This window comes from Pezoporus occidentalis, unplaced genomic scaffold, assembly GCF_034315485.1.
Source record: "Pezoporus occidentalis ecotype Australia unplaced genomic scaffold, CSIRO_AGI_Poc_V1 ctg62, whole genome shotgun sequence".
Classification (NCBI taxonomy): domain Eukaryota; kingdom Metazoa; phylum Chordata; class Aves; order Psittaciformes; family Psittacidae; genus Pezoporus; species Pezoporus occidentalis.
The window spans coordinates 2,003,542-2,018,960 of NW_026915966.1; the positions used below are offsets into that span (position 1 = coordinate 2,003,542).

A 15,419-nucleotide genomic window follows, 5' to 3' on the forward strand; every position below is an offset into this window, starting at 1 on the left:
ATATAAATCCCAACCCAATCTGTATTAATGGCAACCAACCAATCAAAATTTATCTTTTGGGGGAAATTAAACCAAGACACAAACCACAGATCCGAAATTGACAGCTGAAACATCAAATTCCACTTTTGGATTTAAGTCATTCTCAACCCCAACATTTCCACATGACTCTGCATGTTAAAAGCCAGAAAAGCAGCACTGCCCTGTGCTGCCTCTGCGCAGCCATCAGCCTGGGGCAGTGGCTCAGGGAGCAGAAGTGCTTTTGTGGCTTTTGGGGTCAGCATGGCACAAGGTACTTACATGAAACAGCACAGTTTAAAATGGCACAACACCAGCTGGTGGCATCAGGGTAAATACACCACAGCATGGTGTGGCAGTGGCTCAGAACTGAGACTAACCCTGGTGACCCAGAGAAACCAGCCTTTGACATCACTCCACCTGCAGCCCACCTCTGCTCTGCAGACTGTCACCATTCCAGGTCGTACAATGCCCTCAGCTGCTGTTACAGCACCCAGCACGATGGCAGAACTGTGGTGTCCAAAGGCAGAAGCAGCCCACTGGCCATGCTGCCACCCTCCCAAACCAGCTACACACAGCTGGCTCAGGCAGGGAGAGGGGTCTGTGTAAGGACAGCACATGCTGGTAGTGGAGAGACAAACACTTCTGTCACTAGACACGAGCACTGGGTCTTCCGTACATTGTAATTCTGAGTCTTTCTCAAAGTCATTTTAAAGATGACACAAAAGCTGACTCTTAACAGAAAGAACACAAAACAGGCAGCTGAGAAGGAGCACGAAAGGGAGTAATACCTTGCATCAACAAACACCAAAGGTAACTGCGAAGGTTGTATCAGTTCCTAAAGAGAGGTCAAATCTCTACGTACATGAATCACCTGAAGAAATTTTCCATTTGCAAAAGAAAGATCCTGTTGACTGCAGGTGTCCAGGACGAGCAGCACACTCACACCACTTAAAGAAAGGTCACCAGCATCACTTCAGAAGCAGAAGCACAACCAGAGTCTCATTCTGCCTCTGCCATCCTGTGCTCACCACCGCTGGACTGGTGGTGGGAGGCTCATCACTACACTGACAAACTAGGGAACAGGCTTGTCTTAACGACCCAACGATTCAATTTAGTCAGGACAGAGCAGGACAGAACCCTGCACTCATCAAAAGCACTGGGGATGGTCCTGTAAAAGTATCCTTAGCACCACCCAAAGCATGGGTCAGTGGATGTGATTCTTACAGAAGAGCATAAGCAGTTTTCTCCCATCACGCAGCTTTCCCAAAGGGCTCATCCACCTGAACAGTGTACACATTCTTGTGCCAAACTCCACATGCACAAAGAAGCATCAAACCCCACCGCACTGCAACATTATTCAACATCATTCTTGGACTAAAGCAAAAGCCTGGCACTCTACCAGCTACTAGGAAGAAACTTCACTCCATCCCAGCCAAAACCAGGACTCAGAGTCAGGCCACAGCATACTCCCACCTCCCCCTATGCCCCAAGGATGTTGCCTATCATTACCTGACAGTGAGGACACCTTGGCTTGTTTGGTCTGATGGCTTTTCCTGTGGCACTGCCAACATAAATTGGATTAATTGCCCCAAAATACACATAAATACTTCAAACACACTGGTGCAGTAATGTCAACTTAGTTAGTTTGCTGAATAAAATTTAATTTTATTTAAAAAATCTTATACACTATTATTCACCTAGCCCTAGTTGTGAACAGATTCTCACTTCTGAAAATAAACCACATTCTAGTCAATTCATTCAACACCAAATTAAATTACTAGTACTGGATTTTTTTTCTTAAAAAAAGTATGTTAAAACTTTACTTTTTTATTTTTAAAACCTCTAAAGAAAACGTTGCAGTTTTACAGAAATGTTTCTTTTCCAGGTTATGCGTTTTTTTTTTTCAATGCCTGTTATAAATTCAGCTTGTGTAGAGTTGGTGGTTTTTTTTCATAGTTTTTTAATATGTATTATCTGCAGAGACATTGTAACAGTTCCATTTTGTGGATGAACACAAAACTTGTACAGATTTCTCATATTTGGTCTTCAGGTAAATAGTTCCCAAAAGCTGCCTAAATAAACCACTTCAAACTGTTCAGTCCAGCATGAGAACACAATCTTTCCTTTCGTACAGGGAAAGGAAAATATAAATAATGCATCATTAGTACAGAAAATGACAAGAATCAGATTCAACTGAAGCCAGCGATGCAGCTTCCACTCACCTGACTGCATGAGGAGATAAGACGTTAATGTGAATTAAAGACTGAACAGCAGCCTTACGTTGCAATTTAATTTTGAAATGTAAAGTGGAATCTATTACCACGATTAAAGTGAGAAATTACCAATACAGCTTTAAATGTTCAACTGCAGAACACACACTTAAAAAAAAAAATAAAATATTAGAATAACATGGTAGCCACTGTTAGAAAACCACAACAGCTACGCTCACTGGAGACCCTGAGGGGTCAGTGTAGGACATCAAAAGTGTGATGGAGAGACTGGTCAGATTAAATTCTACTGATGGGTGCTTAAGCTTAAAAATATCGAATATACCTCTGACAAGATAATTTTTACTCTTTTTAAAAGGACTTGTGATAAAGAATTTCATCTTTCTAAATGAAGAACAGTCTGTTATCTTAAACATACACAATATTAAGCGAGACTCTTGTTTTACTTTAGACTGGAAAAATATGCCAGGGACAGTCAAAGTCAACACAAAGTAACAAACAGCAAAAGGTAGCAGAAAGAGAAACAGGTAAGTGCAGCTCTGGTCAAATTCATAGCAGTTCTTTACGTCAGTTAACGGCTCATTTACATCGTAATTTCTAATCAGTTACATGCAAGCCCAAAGAAGCATTTGATCACTACACATGGTAATAAAATTTGATTAAATTTATCAGGCAACTGCTAAAATATGAAAATTTGCAGATGTAATAAAGTAGCTTTATCTGAACTTGAACAGGACAGACAAAAGTAAATCATTCCATTGGTTAAAAAAACCCTACATTCAGTTTTTACCAAACAAAATTTCACATGAAAAGTATTGTGTGATTCGAAAGTTTCCGGAGTAGAAATGGAGTGATTTGAAATGTCAAAGACCCCATTGTTTTGCAAAGAAATGAAAATACACCTCAAAAATTTCTAATTCCACATGTGAACAACAAAATACTGCATATCTACCAACAACTGCATCGGGTAGGTCATTATGAAAGGCTAGCTGCCAAGATGTAGGAAATGGCTCCTTGCCTCTGTTCCCTTTGAGGAATATACAATCGTTTGAAACCAGTTCACACTAAGCGCTTATCATGCTGCCGTTACACTGAGATACTCAGTCCTTAAAATAATCTGATAGAGATTTTTTTAAAGCTGCAGCCCTCCCCAACACTGTATTTCTCAGTGTGCACAGTTCGGTAGGGGCAGGGAGGAGCGGGGGTCACAGCCTCTGGAACAAGATGGTTTGCAGTTTGACTTTAAATTACCAAGTTTTAAGGCCACCTGTGTTGGGTTTTTTTTCAGTGCTGAAAGTTGAAGTCTGATCACAGGGCCCCTTTCCCCACTGCGTGAGAACATGTTCCAACATTTTAGGTGTTATATTTAAGTGTCTCCTTTTGGCACCATGGAGTTTTGTTTTGTTTTTTTTTTTTTTTCTTAAAAAAAAGAAAAAAAAAAGAAAAAAAAGAAAAGAAAAGAACGGAAAAAAAAAAAAAGAAAACTCCCCTAAGTTTCTAGTTCTGGCTGCCTTTATCACTCACTGCCACAGGTGGGGTGTCCACGTTAACAGCTATGACTATGCTCTCTCCATCTTCTGTTTTGATACGCTTGAGTTCCTGCTGTTCTGACTGGTCTCCATTCTGACGCTTGGTTGGGAGGGAGGCCGAGGCAGATGCATGGGTCGCCAACATATGCAAAGGACTCGCAGCAGCTGTGAAAACACAATGAAGAACTTGAGCACGCTAATCCCCCTCAAACACAAGATGCTGAAAGCAAACCTGTTTTCAGTACAACCATGAATTCCTTTATTGGTGCTACGTGGGGTATTTGCAATCCCAGCTGAGATTCAGGTCCAATTGTTTGATCTTTGTACAGGCCTGAAGGGCATTTGCCCAAATCACATTCACACAGATTTGGACAAAGGTAGGAGAATGGGGATATATCTCTGGTTTGCCTATGGGCAGCTGAAGACACAGAGGGGTTAAATGGCTGAAAGCTACACTGTACAGCCACAGCTACCCTGTAATTTGTAACAGAACTGGGAAGACAAGATCCCCTTTTCATAGGTTCTGGCTGAGGCTGTAGATCACTGCAGAACTCATTACCAAGCCTGAAGGAGTGCACCACTGTGACATAGCCATCTGTGGCCATCAGTTATTTAACACAAGCTACACAAGTCACATCACCCAGTGATTCCTCGCTGACAGATAATGAGGCCCTGACCTACCATGTAAGGAAAAGGCAGCACTTCAAAAAGTATGAGTGTTAAGAAATGACCCATTTGATTAGATTCAAGAGCACAACTAAATTAGATCAACAGTGTATATATGTCAAACACCCTATACAAGATTTTCATCTTTCTCGCTCCATGGTGAGATAGTGAAAGTCACTATTAATGGGCAAGACCAGTCCTTTAACCCTTCCAAGACATCCAAAAGTTCCCTCCCTCTACTTGTCAGCAGTCTGCTCCTCAATATCAACCTTTTCTTAAATCAACAATTCCAATGTCTTTGCAAATAATGCAAAATACTAATGATATATTTGTTTACTGCACTTCATGAAAAATTATCGAACCATTATCAAGCGGCCTCCTTTTTACACCCACACTCCCTTTCCTCAGCTCTGCTGCCCTTATTACAGTATTGTCCTAAAACATGAAGTCCATAAGGAACTCTCATTTCTGTATTTGTTGTATTTGTTCCAGTAAGTTATCCTAGCATATCTGCAATATCACCTCTGCATGTAACCAAACTGGTTGGTATTTAGTTTTACCAGTAGACTTGAGAAAATATTTACCTGATGCAAAAACCTTTGCTCCAACTGTAAAACAACATGTAACTTGTAAAATAACAAAATAATGGTTCTTGTATCTCAACAGTCATTCAGCTTCTACGAGAAAAGCTACTCCTTGTATAATTCTGGCATAGGTACCTTAGAGATAGTTGTTTCTGAATAAAATGCCTTACTGCAAATTTATTGTTGTTTAAATAAAAACAGTTAACCCTCATCTTCAAACATGCATTAATAAATGCATTGATTCACTCCAGGGTCTGTTTAGTAGAAAGTGACTTGCTGGCTGCTGCCATAACCCATATGTGGAAGTATGAGATGCACAAAAGAACAATGATGTTTGATATCTACACTGAAAGATGAAACAAAAAAATATCAAGTTACATTATTTTCTTCTGCAGTAAGAAAACTGAATTTACTTTGAACTTCACGTCTTTATGTTAAACTGACGGTTAGTACAAAAGCACTGCCAAACTGTTTTGCTGAGAATAAGGTCTGAAAGCACCTTTTTACTATAGAAAAGCACCACAATTCTACTCCTATGGTAGGCCACATTTCTTAGACAGGCCTAGAAGGCACTGGGCTTCTCTACCAAGGAAAACATGCTGAAATCAGTTGAAATTACAGAGTCCAGGAAAAAAAAAACAAAAAGCATTATTTCCTGCTTTTAAAAATAACTTTTCTATCTATTTCACATGACTACTGGCTCAAGTTATACATCCCTTCTGACAAAGAAAAGCCTGTAAAGTCTGACAGCAACTACTTTTGCTTTACTTAAGCTGGAAATGAAGTGGAAGCAGACAGAACACTGACCTATAAATGCCAGCAATGGAAGAATAAAAAGGAAATAAAGCAGATAATTCACTCCATTAGAAACACTTTAGAGCATAAATGCATGTAGTAAGTTGATATAAGGTAGCCTAACACTATTTCTGTAAATATATTTTATGATAAAAAAGCTCCTATTAGTACCAGATAACATCACAAAGTGAAACTGTCAGAATAAACTGCACACTCTGCAAAGTAAACCAAAACTGAAAGCCCTGTGAACAAGTGTGACTGGATGAAAATTATGAAGAGGTACTGTTACCCACTCAGACCATGGAGCCTGTGAGGGGAAAGGTGAATTCCGACAAGAGGAATCTCTAAATCCCGCAGAACTTTTTGTCATTTTTAGTGCAGGTTCAACAAAAAGAGAGTAAAAAGTAACAGTTCAAAAAGCCAACCCACAAGCAAGTTCTGTCTTGTTTCCCTGTTGGTTGGATCTTGACAAATCATCTGGGAGCAGTTATTATTTTAATAGCACTGTTTTACAGGAACTTCTTTTAAACCTTACTTGTATACTGGGTTTAATGACGAGGGAGAACAGGTTGTCACTAAGTACATCCCTTTAATGACCACAAAGAGAATAAATAGCTGTTCAAGTAATCAATTAAGAGAATCACTAGCTCTTACTGACAGGGAGGGAACAATCCCTTACAAGGCTGTAATCTATATATTTTTAAAACTTAAGTAATGAGAACAGAACTACACATAACCAGTGCTGTTATTAAGTTTTTAACACAGACAAAGCAATAGAGCATCTCCACAGCATACATACCAGCATTGCCCTGTCCTTGTATCGCAGTGGTGATGGGTACTATGTGCGTTCCGTTCTGTGTTACAGTTTTTATTGGTAGCTGGTGTTGACCTAGAGGTGCCTGTTGCACTATAGTAACTGTCTGTAAGGGGGTTGTCTGAGATGTCTGAATGATACGACTAGCAGCTCCAATTGTAGCATGAGTAATAGCAGGTATAGGCTCCACTTTAACTGAAAAACACAAGACAAAACATTGTTAAAAACAAGAAAGAGTTAAAGAACCATTTGGTTTTACTCAACCTTCAGTGAAAAAATATTTTATTACAAGCTCAAAATATCTGAGAAATTATGATGCAAAATCATCAGTTTTAGCTAAATGTTTCAAGCGTTTATCTGGAAGGAAGTTTCAAATAATCATCCTTCAGTATTAACAGCCAGCAAAACAACTAACGCCACAGCTTCTTACCTTTTACTTCCTTGTGGTCTCCATTCTCTTGAGGTTCTACCTTGGGCTGGGTTACCATCGCAGCTTGCGTGACTACTGCCTGTCCAGCTACAGTGTAAGTGTTTGCTGGTGCTAATCCAGTCACGTTTGTGACAGACACAGCTGGTATCTGGTGGACAACATGAACTGTCTGAACTACAGGCTGCTGGGAAGTTGATGTTGTCACAGGAGTTGCAACAGTGTAGGTGACGGGTTTAATAGTTTGTGGTAGCTGCCGTTGTACAGTAATTAAAACTGGTTGGCTAGAAAGAGGTGATCCTACCAAGAAAGAGAGAAAAATTAGGCTGTCAATTTTAATCACTGCTTTTAAGCCAGTCATTCTTTTAAACTTAACACTAAGGCCTCAGAGGATTAACAACTGCCTTCACTAAAGCCCAAATGATCCAAAAGATGTGATAATCTTCATTGTCCAGTTACACCTGGCTATTCCAAGCCACACATTTAAGTGCTGCATTCACCCAGCAAGACCCTGTTTGAGCAAAAGCTCCCACCTCTCCCCACATACAGCTGTACTACCAAAGCTATGTTTAATACTCACTTAGTAAAACTGCCTTCCCTAGGTGGAAACAAGTGCTTCAGATGTTGTGTGGAGTATGTCTGCATGGGTAAAACTCTCAGCTTCCTAGGCTGGGGAAAGGCTGGTGTCTCTGCTTAGGAACATGTCTGCCTTCACCACAGAATGGTCACTGACACTTCTGTACTACCACAACAGCACCAAGAAAATGGATGGATGGCAAGAGTATATACTAAGGCAATTAAACAAATACATCCTTATGCCATCATGCCTCACAGTGAGTCATTTGTTTTTTGTTATGTTTTTTTTGGTTTTTTTTTTAATGGCAATTTTCTTACCACCCAAGTTTGTCCTTTATCCTTTCAACTCCTTTTATCCCCACCTTTGAAAGGGTGACATGACCACATATGCATGCAATACATACGCTTATTTCTTAACCCATGTAACAAAGTTTTTGGGTTTGTTTTTTTTCTAAACCAGAAAGAATATGTTTTGAAAGGAAGTGACAACTGTTACACGACAGTGCAGTCCTGCACAGGACAGAAGCGCAATCTCTGCTTAGTAACAAAGTGGTCAAGGTTGCTGGAACAGCATACAGGTAACAGTTTTATGTATGCAAACAGAACTTCCCTGGCATGTCTATGTGTCTATTGAGGACTTGCTCCGAATGTGAACAGGTTTAATATCTACCCTTTTTTGGTGTACATGTGAAGCCTTGGTAGTATTTATGTATTAGCCCTCTCCCACCTCCAACGCCAACACTTATTTCAGGATTCCTCACCTGGGGCGCTCTGTGCAAATCGTGCTTCTTGTATTACCGCTAGTTTTGGCTGGATAGCACTAGGCTCAGGTTCCATTGGGACTGGAGATCCTTCCCTGGACAGACTCTCGGGGGTCTGGACTCCACTGGAGTGTGCAGACAACACTCCAGAGTGATTAGGAGAAGCTGGGGCACTTCTGTATTTAAAAATGAAAGCAGCAGCTGATGTGTTTTAACTTCTGAACTGAGACAGACAGTGACCTTCCTCTAAAGAGACCATAACACACACTGGCCACAGGAGGGCACCTCTGCCTTCTGGCAAGTACAGTTACAACCCAAAGCAGTTCTGATGAGCATTTATAAAGCCTTTGTTAAACAGGGACAGAATTTAAAAGCAAACTTCAGGTACAGTTAACGGAGAAGAAGTGGCTGGATGCCTTCTTAGGAAGACTCAACAATGTGTGAAACATGAACGTTTCTTCTGATGGAGAAGAGCGATAAGCAAATCTCGGTCTAAGGGCAAGTAATACAAGATCTGCACTAGCAGAAAGGCTGTAACTTCACAGAGGGAATAATTTAAACCCACCTATTTCCCCATCATGATTCTGCTCAAACATTATCAATCTAAATACATAATTGTCATCTCTAAGTTCAATAACATGGTAGCCAGTATTTGGTAATTTTCTTTGCAAACAGTTTTAAAATGCAGTAGATGGCAGTCAGAAATTAGAACTAGGAATTCTGTCAAAAACCAAAGGTACAGCAAGGTTTGCTTACATTAACAATCTGACAGTTATGCAAATCGAGTCACTTCTTTAACACAAAAAGTAAGCAATAAAAACAAGCCTAGTGTATGAGGCAGCCTCCTAGTCAATCATACAGAATTCAAACACTGAGTCTGCTTTTAATTAAATTACTAAACTTGTGACTGTATCCAAAACTATCAAGTCTGTATCAGCCTGAAGATTAAACAACAGCCATAGTCTTTTTGTTCATCTGTTTTTCCTTACCTAGAAGAGAGTGGTCCCAGAGGGGTTCTAAAGCAAGGTACTCCCCTAGGCCGCCTTTTCCTAAAAGCCTGCTCTATTAATTTGCTTTCAGAGGCAGGGTCTATCCTCCAGAATGAGCCTTTGCCTGGTTCTTCCTGGGAACGTGGTACTTTGATGAAATAACGATTCAGAGAGAGATTGTGACGTATTGAATTCTATGGAACATAAAAAAATATGTAGAATTCATATAACTTTTCCAAGTCAGAATGTGGCCTACTGCAGCAGTCTGTACTACAGGAGACTCGGGGTTCAGCTCTTAATTCAACAGAACTCAGAGCACTACAAAGGCAGTGCCATAAATCTGAAAGGACTCTTGCATTTTTCAAACCTTTCCCAACAGTTAAAACCCCAGTACGCTAATGAGGCAATAACAGGAATCCCATTTAATTCTCTGATGAGAAACACAGTGATTGCGATGAGCTGTTAGAACACTACAAATACTTGTGCATAATGCAGCATGAAAAAAAGTATCAGTCTTCATACACCACCCTTCCCCAGGTGTCAATGTCAGTTCATTCTAGGAGGGGCAGTAAAATACAGCATACACTGATTCTGATCTTATGTGATAATCTTACTGCTCCACAACACAGAAAGAAAAGGTTAAAGGCAAGTTCCAAATGCAGCTAGATTGGTGGGAGTTCACCCACAGTCCAGTCTGCCTCACCAGAGGAGCCAAGGATTTAGTGCTTCTAGAAAAACAACAAATGGCAGGAGGTCCTAAAACAGCTCTTATTGAGATCTTTGTAACTGCACTCCAGTTTGCACATTACTTCATCCTCACTTTGCTGTAGCACACACAACTCTTTGATCAGAGAGATGCAGAGAACTTTGAACACCCTGAAGTGGCTGTATCTATGCTTAGCTTTGCACACATAAATTCCCTTTAAAGATACATAAACCCCCAAATCTCTCTAAACATTATCACTGAACAAAAAGCAAGTAACAATAAGCATACATACTGAAACACCTGAAGGGGAACACAGAGAAGAAGCTTTAAGTTAACAAAAGCTCTTACAAATTTGCAAAAGCAAATACAAATCTTGCTCAAATGTCTGAATCCATGACCCTGACGGCAAGTTTGGAAAACTTAAAGCAATGATAACCATGTATGGTTTCCTAAATGCAAACTGATGAAACCAGAAATGGTTTACCCTGCCAAAAACTGAAACAGAACTAGAAAGTTGCCAAGAACATGTTTATAAATTGTATTTATTTCTCCATATGCGAGAATGAAATAGTAGATCCAAAAGTACCTGCTAAAATAAGTTCACAAAGAGGAGCCTTCAAGTGCCAAACAAAATGAGACCTCTATATATTAAAGGCTATAAATACCTCAGTACTATTTATTAAAGTATAGGATTTGGATACTATACACGTTTGTACTCTATGTTTTGAATAATACACACATATATAACTTCAGTTATTATTTAAAACATCTATAACTCACCGTAAGCATAATCTAACACCTGATGGATAAAAGGTAGCAAAGCTACTCCTGCATGAGGTATGCCTGTGGGTGTTAGAGCAGTGCTCTGTATGACAAGTGACTGAACAGCATCTGATTTTCAGTTTTTCCAACTGCTTTTACAAATAGGTGTTAATTTATTATTTTATAACATTCCATGTCTGCTGTGTCTATCACCTTGGTTTTATGAAGTATGATACATCTAAACACATACACTGTTTTAAGGCAGAACTCTTTAACCATTCATTATAATGTATGTGCATGTTTGATTCTACAATGCTTATATCAAGGAGCACTACGCACACAGATACACCAGGTATTTCAGAACAGGAAGCAAAAACCACACCAACATTTTATAAACAGAATCTTCTCGCTAAAACAAAGCTGTTAGTGTGACTGCAGCCAGGATTCTGCATGGTTTATGTGTGAAAGGGAAACAGAAGACACTTCGTAGCCACAACAGCTATGCCCTTTTACTACCAAAACCATTAGCAAAAAGCTGGGAACAGTTACATTCCCCACTAACTTTGGAATTCCTCTAAGAGCGATTCAACTTTCATCTATGCCCTATGACAAATATGTATCTGATTAATAGATTAAAAACCTATTCCTCTCCCGAGCAGGCATGTATTCTCCAGTCTTCTACTTGCACAGCACTCTTCCCCTCCCCCAGTCTCTCCAAATTTTACTTCCCTGAAAATAACTTCAGAGCATGCCTCTCTGCTGCAGATCATGACTGAACTAACCAGCAACACAGTGAAACTGATACCCCATGACTGACAGTGCAGTCTGAATGTTACACGGGCAAACGGGCCAGTCCTGATACTTGTGCTCTTCTGTCCTTTGCTGAAACTAAAAACGGCAGCAAAGGCACCGAACCCTTATGTGTATCTGGGAAGTCTGTGCCAGACTGATTCATACTCTGTTAGTCATCCTGGCAAATGCTGAGGCTGGTCTCTTTGAAAAATGAAAAGAAAGCAGAAATTAATTCTGCAGAATGGAAAGACTTGGTGTAACTCCGTGCAGATTAAGTTCACAAACAGCCTGGGTCACACAACAGTGCAAGATGAGGACAGATAATACATGCTTGTTCCTTCACTGTAGTGCATGGTTAAGATCATGGCTTTCAAATAAACCTGAACTTGTAACATTTAACATCTTAATTTTATCTCAAGATAATAATCCGGATGTTTACACAATTGTAAGTTACAGAATATAGTTACATGCCTAGATAGCATACGTAGTTTCAAATCCCCAGTGCCAACTGGACTTTTCTTCCCCAAAAGTCTGTATTCATCGCTCCTAGAGGTTTACAGATACCATTCCATGACTAAAGCAACATTTCAAATACCAAATCATGTAAAGTGGCTATGTGGCTGGAGAACCTGCATCAGGAAAGAGACAACACACTCATTTGACAGGTTCTATTTACGAAGGGGTGCTGGGCTCACCAACTGACTGCTTATGAGCATTTACAGCTGCCAGTATTACAGAAATTCCAGAAAGCAAATTTACCTGCCAGCCCTTGTCTGCTGTCCGGTAGTACGGATAGTTTTTAGTTATGTGCGTATAAATTCCATTTAGTGTAAGCTGCTTATCAGGTGCCATTGTAATTGCTTGTACTATTAACTGTGCATAGGAGTAAGGTGGCTTAGAGTCATCCTGTATAACAAAAAGAAAAGTCTGCATCAATAAACTTTGAAAATATACCCCCCCCTTTCTAAATCAAAAGTTACAAAATACAATTAATTTAAGGCATTTTTGAATGGTCAAAATCTTAAGGCAGAAAAGAAGCTAAGATGATTTTGCTCTTCCGATTAAAAGATAACAATAAAAAAGGAACATTAAAAATTTGGAGACACATACCACAGTAAAGGATTTTCAACAGCAAAGAATTTTCAACAGCCTACAGACCCACGGATAAAATACATACACACCCTCCCCCAAAGGGAAAGAGAGGGAAATCAATAAATAGATACATAAACAAATCTCGTCTCTAATCACAAAAATCTACCGTTTTTAAAGTCTGCAATATTAAATTATGACACACTGCATCTACTTTAGCAAACAAAATTTCTGAAGTCTTACATTCACTCACAATGTAATTTATGGGATTGATTTCAAACCGTGTTTACCTTTGGGCTATCTCCACCCGATGCTTCCTTGTCATTCTCTGACTGTGAATTATCAGCCATTAAATGTAGGTCAGACGGTATTACACGACTCATTTTGTACCCTGAAGAGCCTGCACCACGGGGGCTAGATGGGCAGGAATTTGCAGCACTGTAGAGCACAAAAAGAAGATCCTACTATTTTGTTATACAGTATATCACCACATTATATCTAATCAAAAAGCTTTCACTGTGAAAAAGCCCACTGCCAGAGCATCTAGGCTACAGTTAAGGGTCTGTCAGTATTTCCATTATAAACCCCATCTTCCAAGCCTTTCTAACTCATCCATGGGAATTAAAAATCACTGCAGGAAGAAACCTGTCAAATGAAGCTCAGGTTTTCCTCCTCAAAGGGAAAAAGATTAACTGATTTATTAGGCTGTGCTGTAATTTGGGTGGGATTTGCCAACAGAAAAGTCCACTGTAACTAAATAGGCAACCACAAATTTTAAGACATTCATTTGAAATAAGAAACACATCTTGCATGAAATTTCTGCCATATGCTTGTATTCAGTCTGCACAGAAAAGATCATCTCTCCTGCACAGTATTTTTGAACATTTGAGAAAATATAGCAAGCAGTTAGGAAAAAAGTTCTGATTCTTATTTAAATCTAACCCAACATTAACTGTTTACAAGTATATGCACATACACACACATATATATGTATAAACATCATAAACTTCTCTATACATGGGATGCAACAACACTGACTCATCTAATTTAACACAGTATTAGGAAAACAGAGCAGTTACACTGCTACGAAGTGAACGATAGTGCCAAACGAAAGCAGCATCTCTTGATACCTCCCTTTTTGCTATCACAGAAAAATAAAGATATATTCTCTCTTATCCTACTGTAACATCTTTCTCACGGTTGTCCCCTGCCTTGTAGAGTCACGGGAACCACCACTGCACAAAGCCTGTTTTCTTCCAGAATTTCCATTTAGCCAACAGGAAAGAGATAGTTGGTGGGTGAGGTCTGTCCTCTTCCCCCAAAAAAAACTTTGGCAGTTCTCCATGAGGACAAGTACTTACTTCCCAGCAGTTCATACTGTAACTGATTTCAACACAGTCCTCAAAAACTCCAAAAGAAGTTAACTAGAAACCAGAATGACAAAGCCTGCTGTGGCCTCAGAACCAGCCTTATCGCCAAAGGCACTCTTTAACCTAACTCCCATCTATGCTTCAAAACATCAAGTAACAAATTTAGCCAGGAAGCGTTACTTAGAGTTACAGGATAAAGCTTTAACATATTTACATCTGTCGAGTTTGGTTTGTCTGCCTGGCCTCTCAGGTTTTTTGCTACCTCCTTTTTTATGTATAGAAACAAGGGAGACACTGTAGATGGGGCAATATATAGAAATGAAAATACCCTTCAAGTTTCTCATCAGGAGAAATCCACCAACAATTCCGTACTAATGATATACTATAGAAAGGAGTCTGGGTTTTTTAAACGTTGCATGGAAGAATCCTCCATTAAAGCCAAAATGTGCCACTAATTCACTTTTTAAATATAGGTCACTGCTGTTTTCACATATCAACCGACAACATCCCTCTCCCTTTAGCATGTATTGACAAAGCAACACATAAGGTATAATCAAAGCACATTTACAAGTCTTCTACAAAACAGGCAGATATGAAGAGAAACTGTCAAGCTTTGCTCTCAAAATAGAACGGTTGTTTTGGGGTTGGGTTTTCTTCGTAATAAACTATATTCAACAGGTGCATGAAAGCCCTGAAGAGAAGTACAAAATTCATAGTGAGGAAAAGACTGTGGTGGTATATGGATATTATCTGAAATATCTGTGAGCTGTTCTGTCATTCCTTGGACAAGATGTGTTTTTCCTGAATTTAATAAGAAAGCAAACCTGTTACACAGTTGAGTCCAGATCTCTTTTCTCTCTACTTCCACCATTTATACAGATCTCATTAAACACTACAATATTGAGATCAAGCTCTTGGCAGGCATGAAAGAAGTCAATTATCCTTATATTCAAATTTCATTAACAAGATCTACAGTTTGAAAAATCAAGCATTAACAGTCCTTCACTCAAGTGGAGATACAGGAAGTGAGGGGGGAAGAAAAAAGCTTTCAACAGCACATAAGTGACTTTGAAACACAACTTTCAGTGCCTTTACATGAAATTTGTGCTCCTGAACTTTCTATGAATTTTAAAATTTGTATCTAAACTGATTTTACCAGTTTAGGAGGACAGCTTGCTTATGGTCAGTCGGGTCTGAAGAACAAGTAAGACAACAGCTACAATTACCAAATGAAGCAGCATAGCAAGTTAAAAACATACAGGAACCTCCCCTGCACACTTCCCTACACTAAGCTCCACTTCTTTCATTGTATT

General features: G+C 39.4%; 1 protein-coding gene across 3 annotated transcripts in view; it reads right to left on the reverse strand.

Annotated features, from left to right (window-relative positions):
• Window positions 1-1,658: 1,658 nt before the first annotated feature.
• FOXK2 (forkhead box K2) overlaps window positions 1,659-15,419 on the reverse strand; it is a 430,591-nt gene continuing 416,830 nt past the window's right edge. For all 3 annotated transcript variants that reach the window (XM_062639755.1, XM_062639753.1, XM_062639754.1), the window contains 7 exons: window positions 13,027-13,174; window positions 12,407-12,553; window positions 9,388-9,581; window positions 8,399-8,574; window positions 7,065-7,361; window positions 6,620-6,829; window positions 1,659-3,940 (listed from right to left, as the gene is read on the reverse strand). In XM_062639755.1, coding sequence (XP_062495739.1) covers window positions 3,744-3,940; window positions 6,620-6,829; window positions 7,065-7,361; window positions 8,399-8,574; window positions 9,388-9,581; window positions 12,407-12,553; window positions 13,027-13,174 — 1,369 coding nt within the window. In that variant the 3' untranslated portion in view covers window positions 1,659-3,743. The remainder of the gene's footprint in view (window positions 3,941-6,619; window positions 6,830-7,064; window positions 7,362-8,398; window positions 8,575-9,387; window positions 9,582-12,406; window positions 12,554-13,026; window positions 13,175-15,419) is intronic.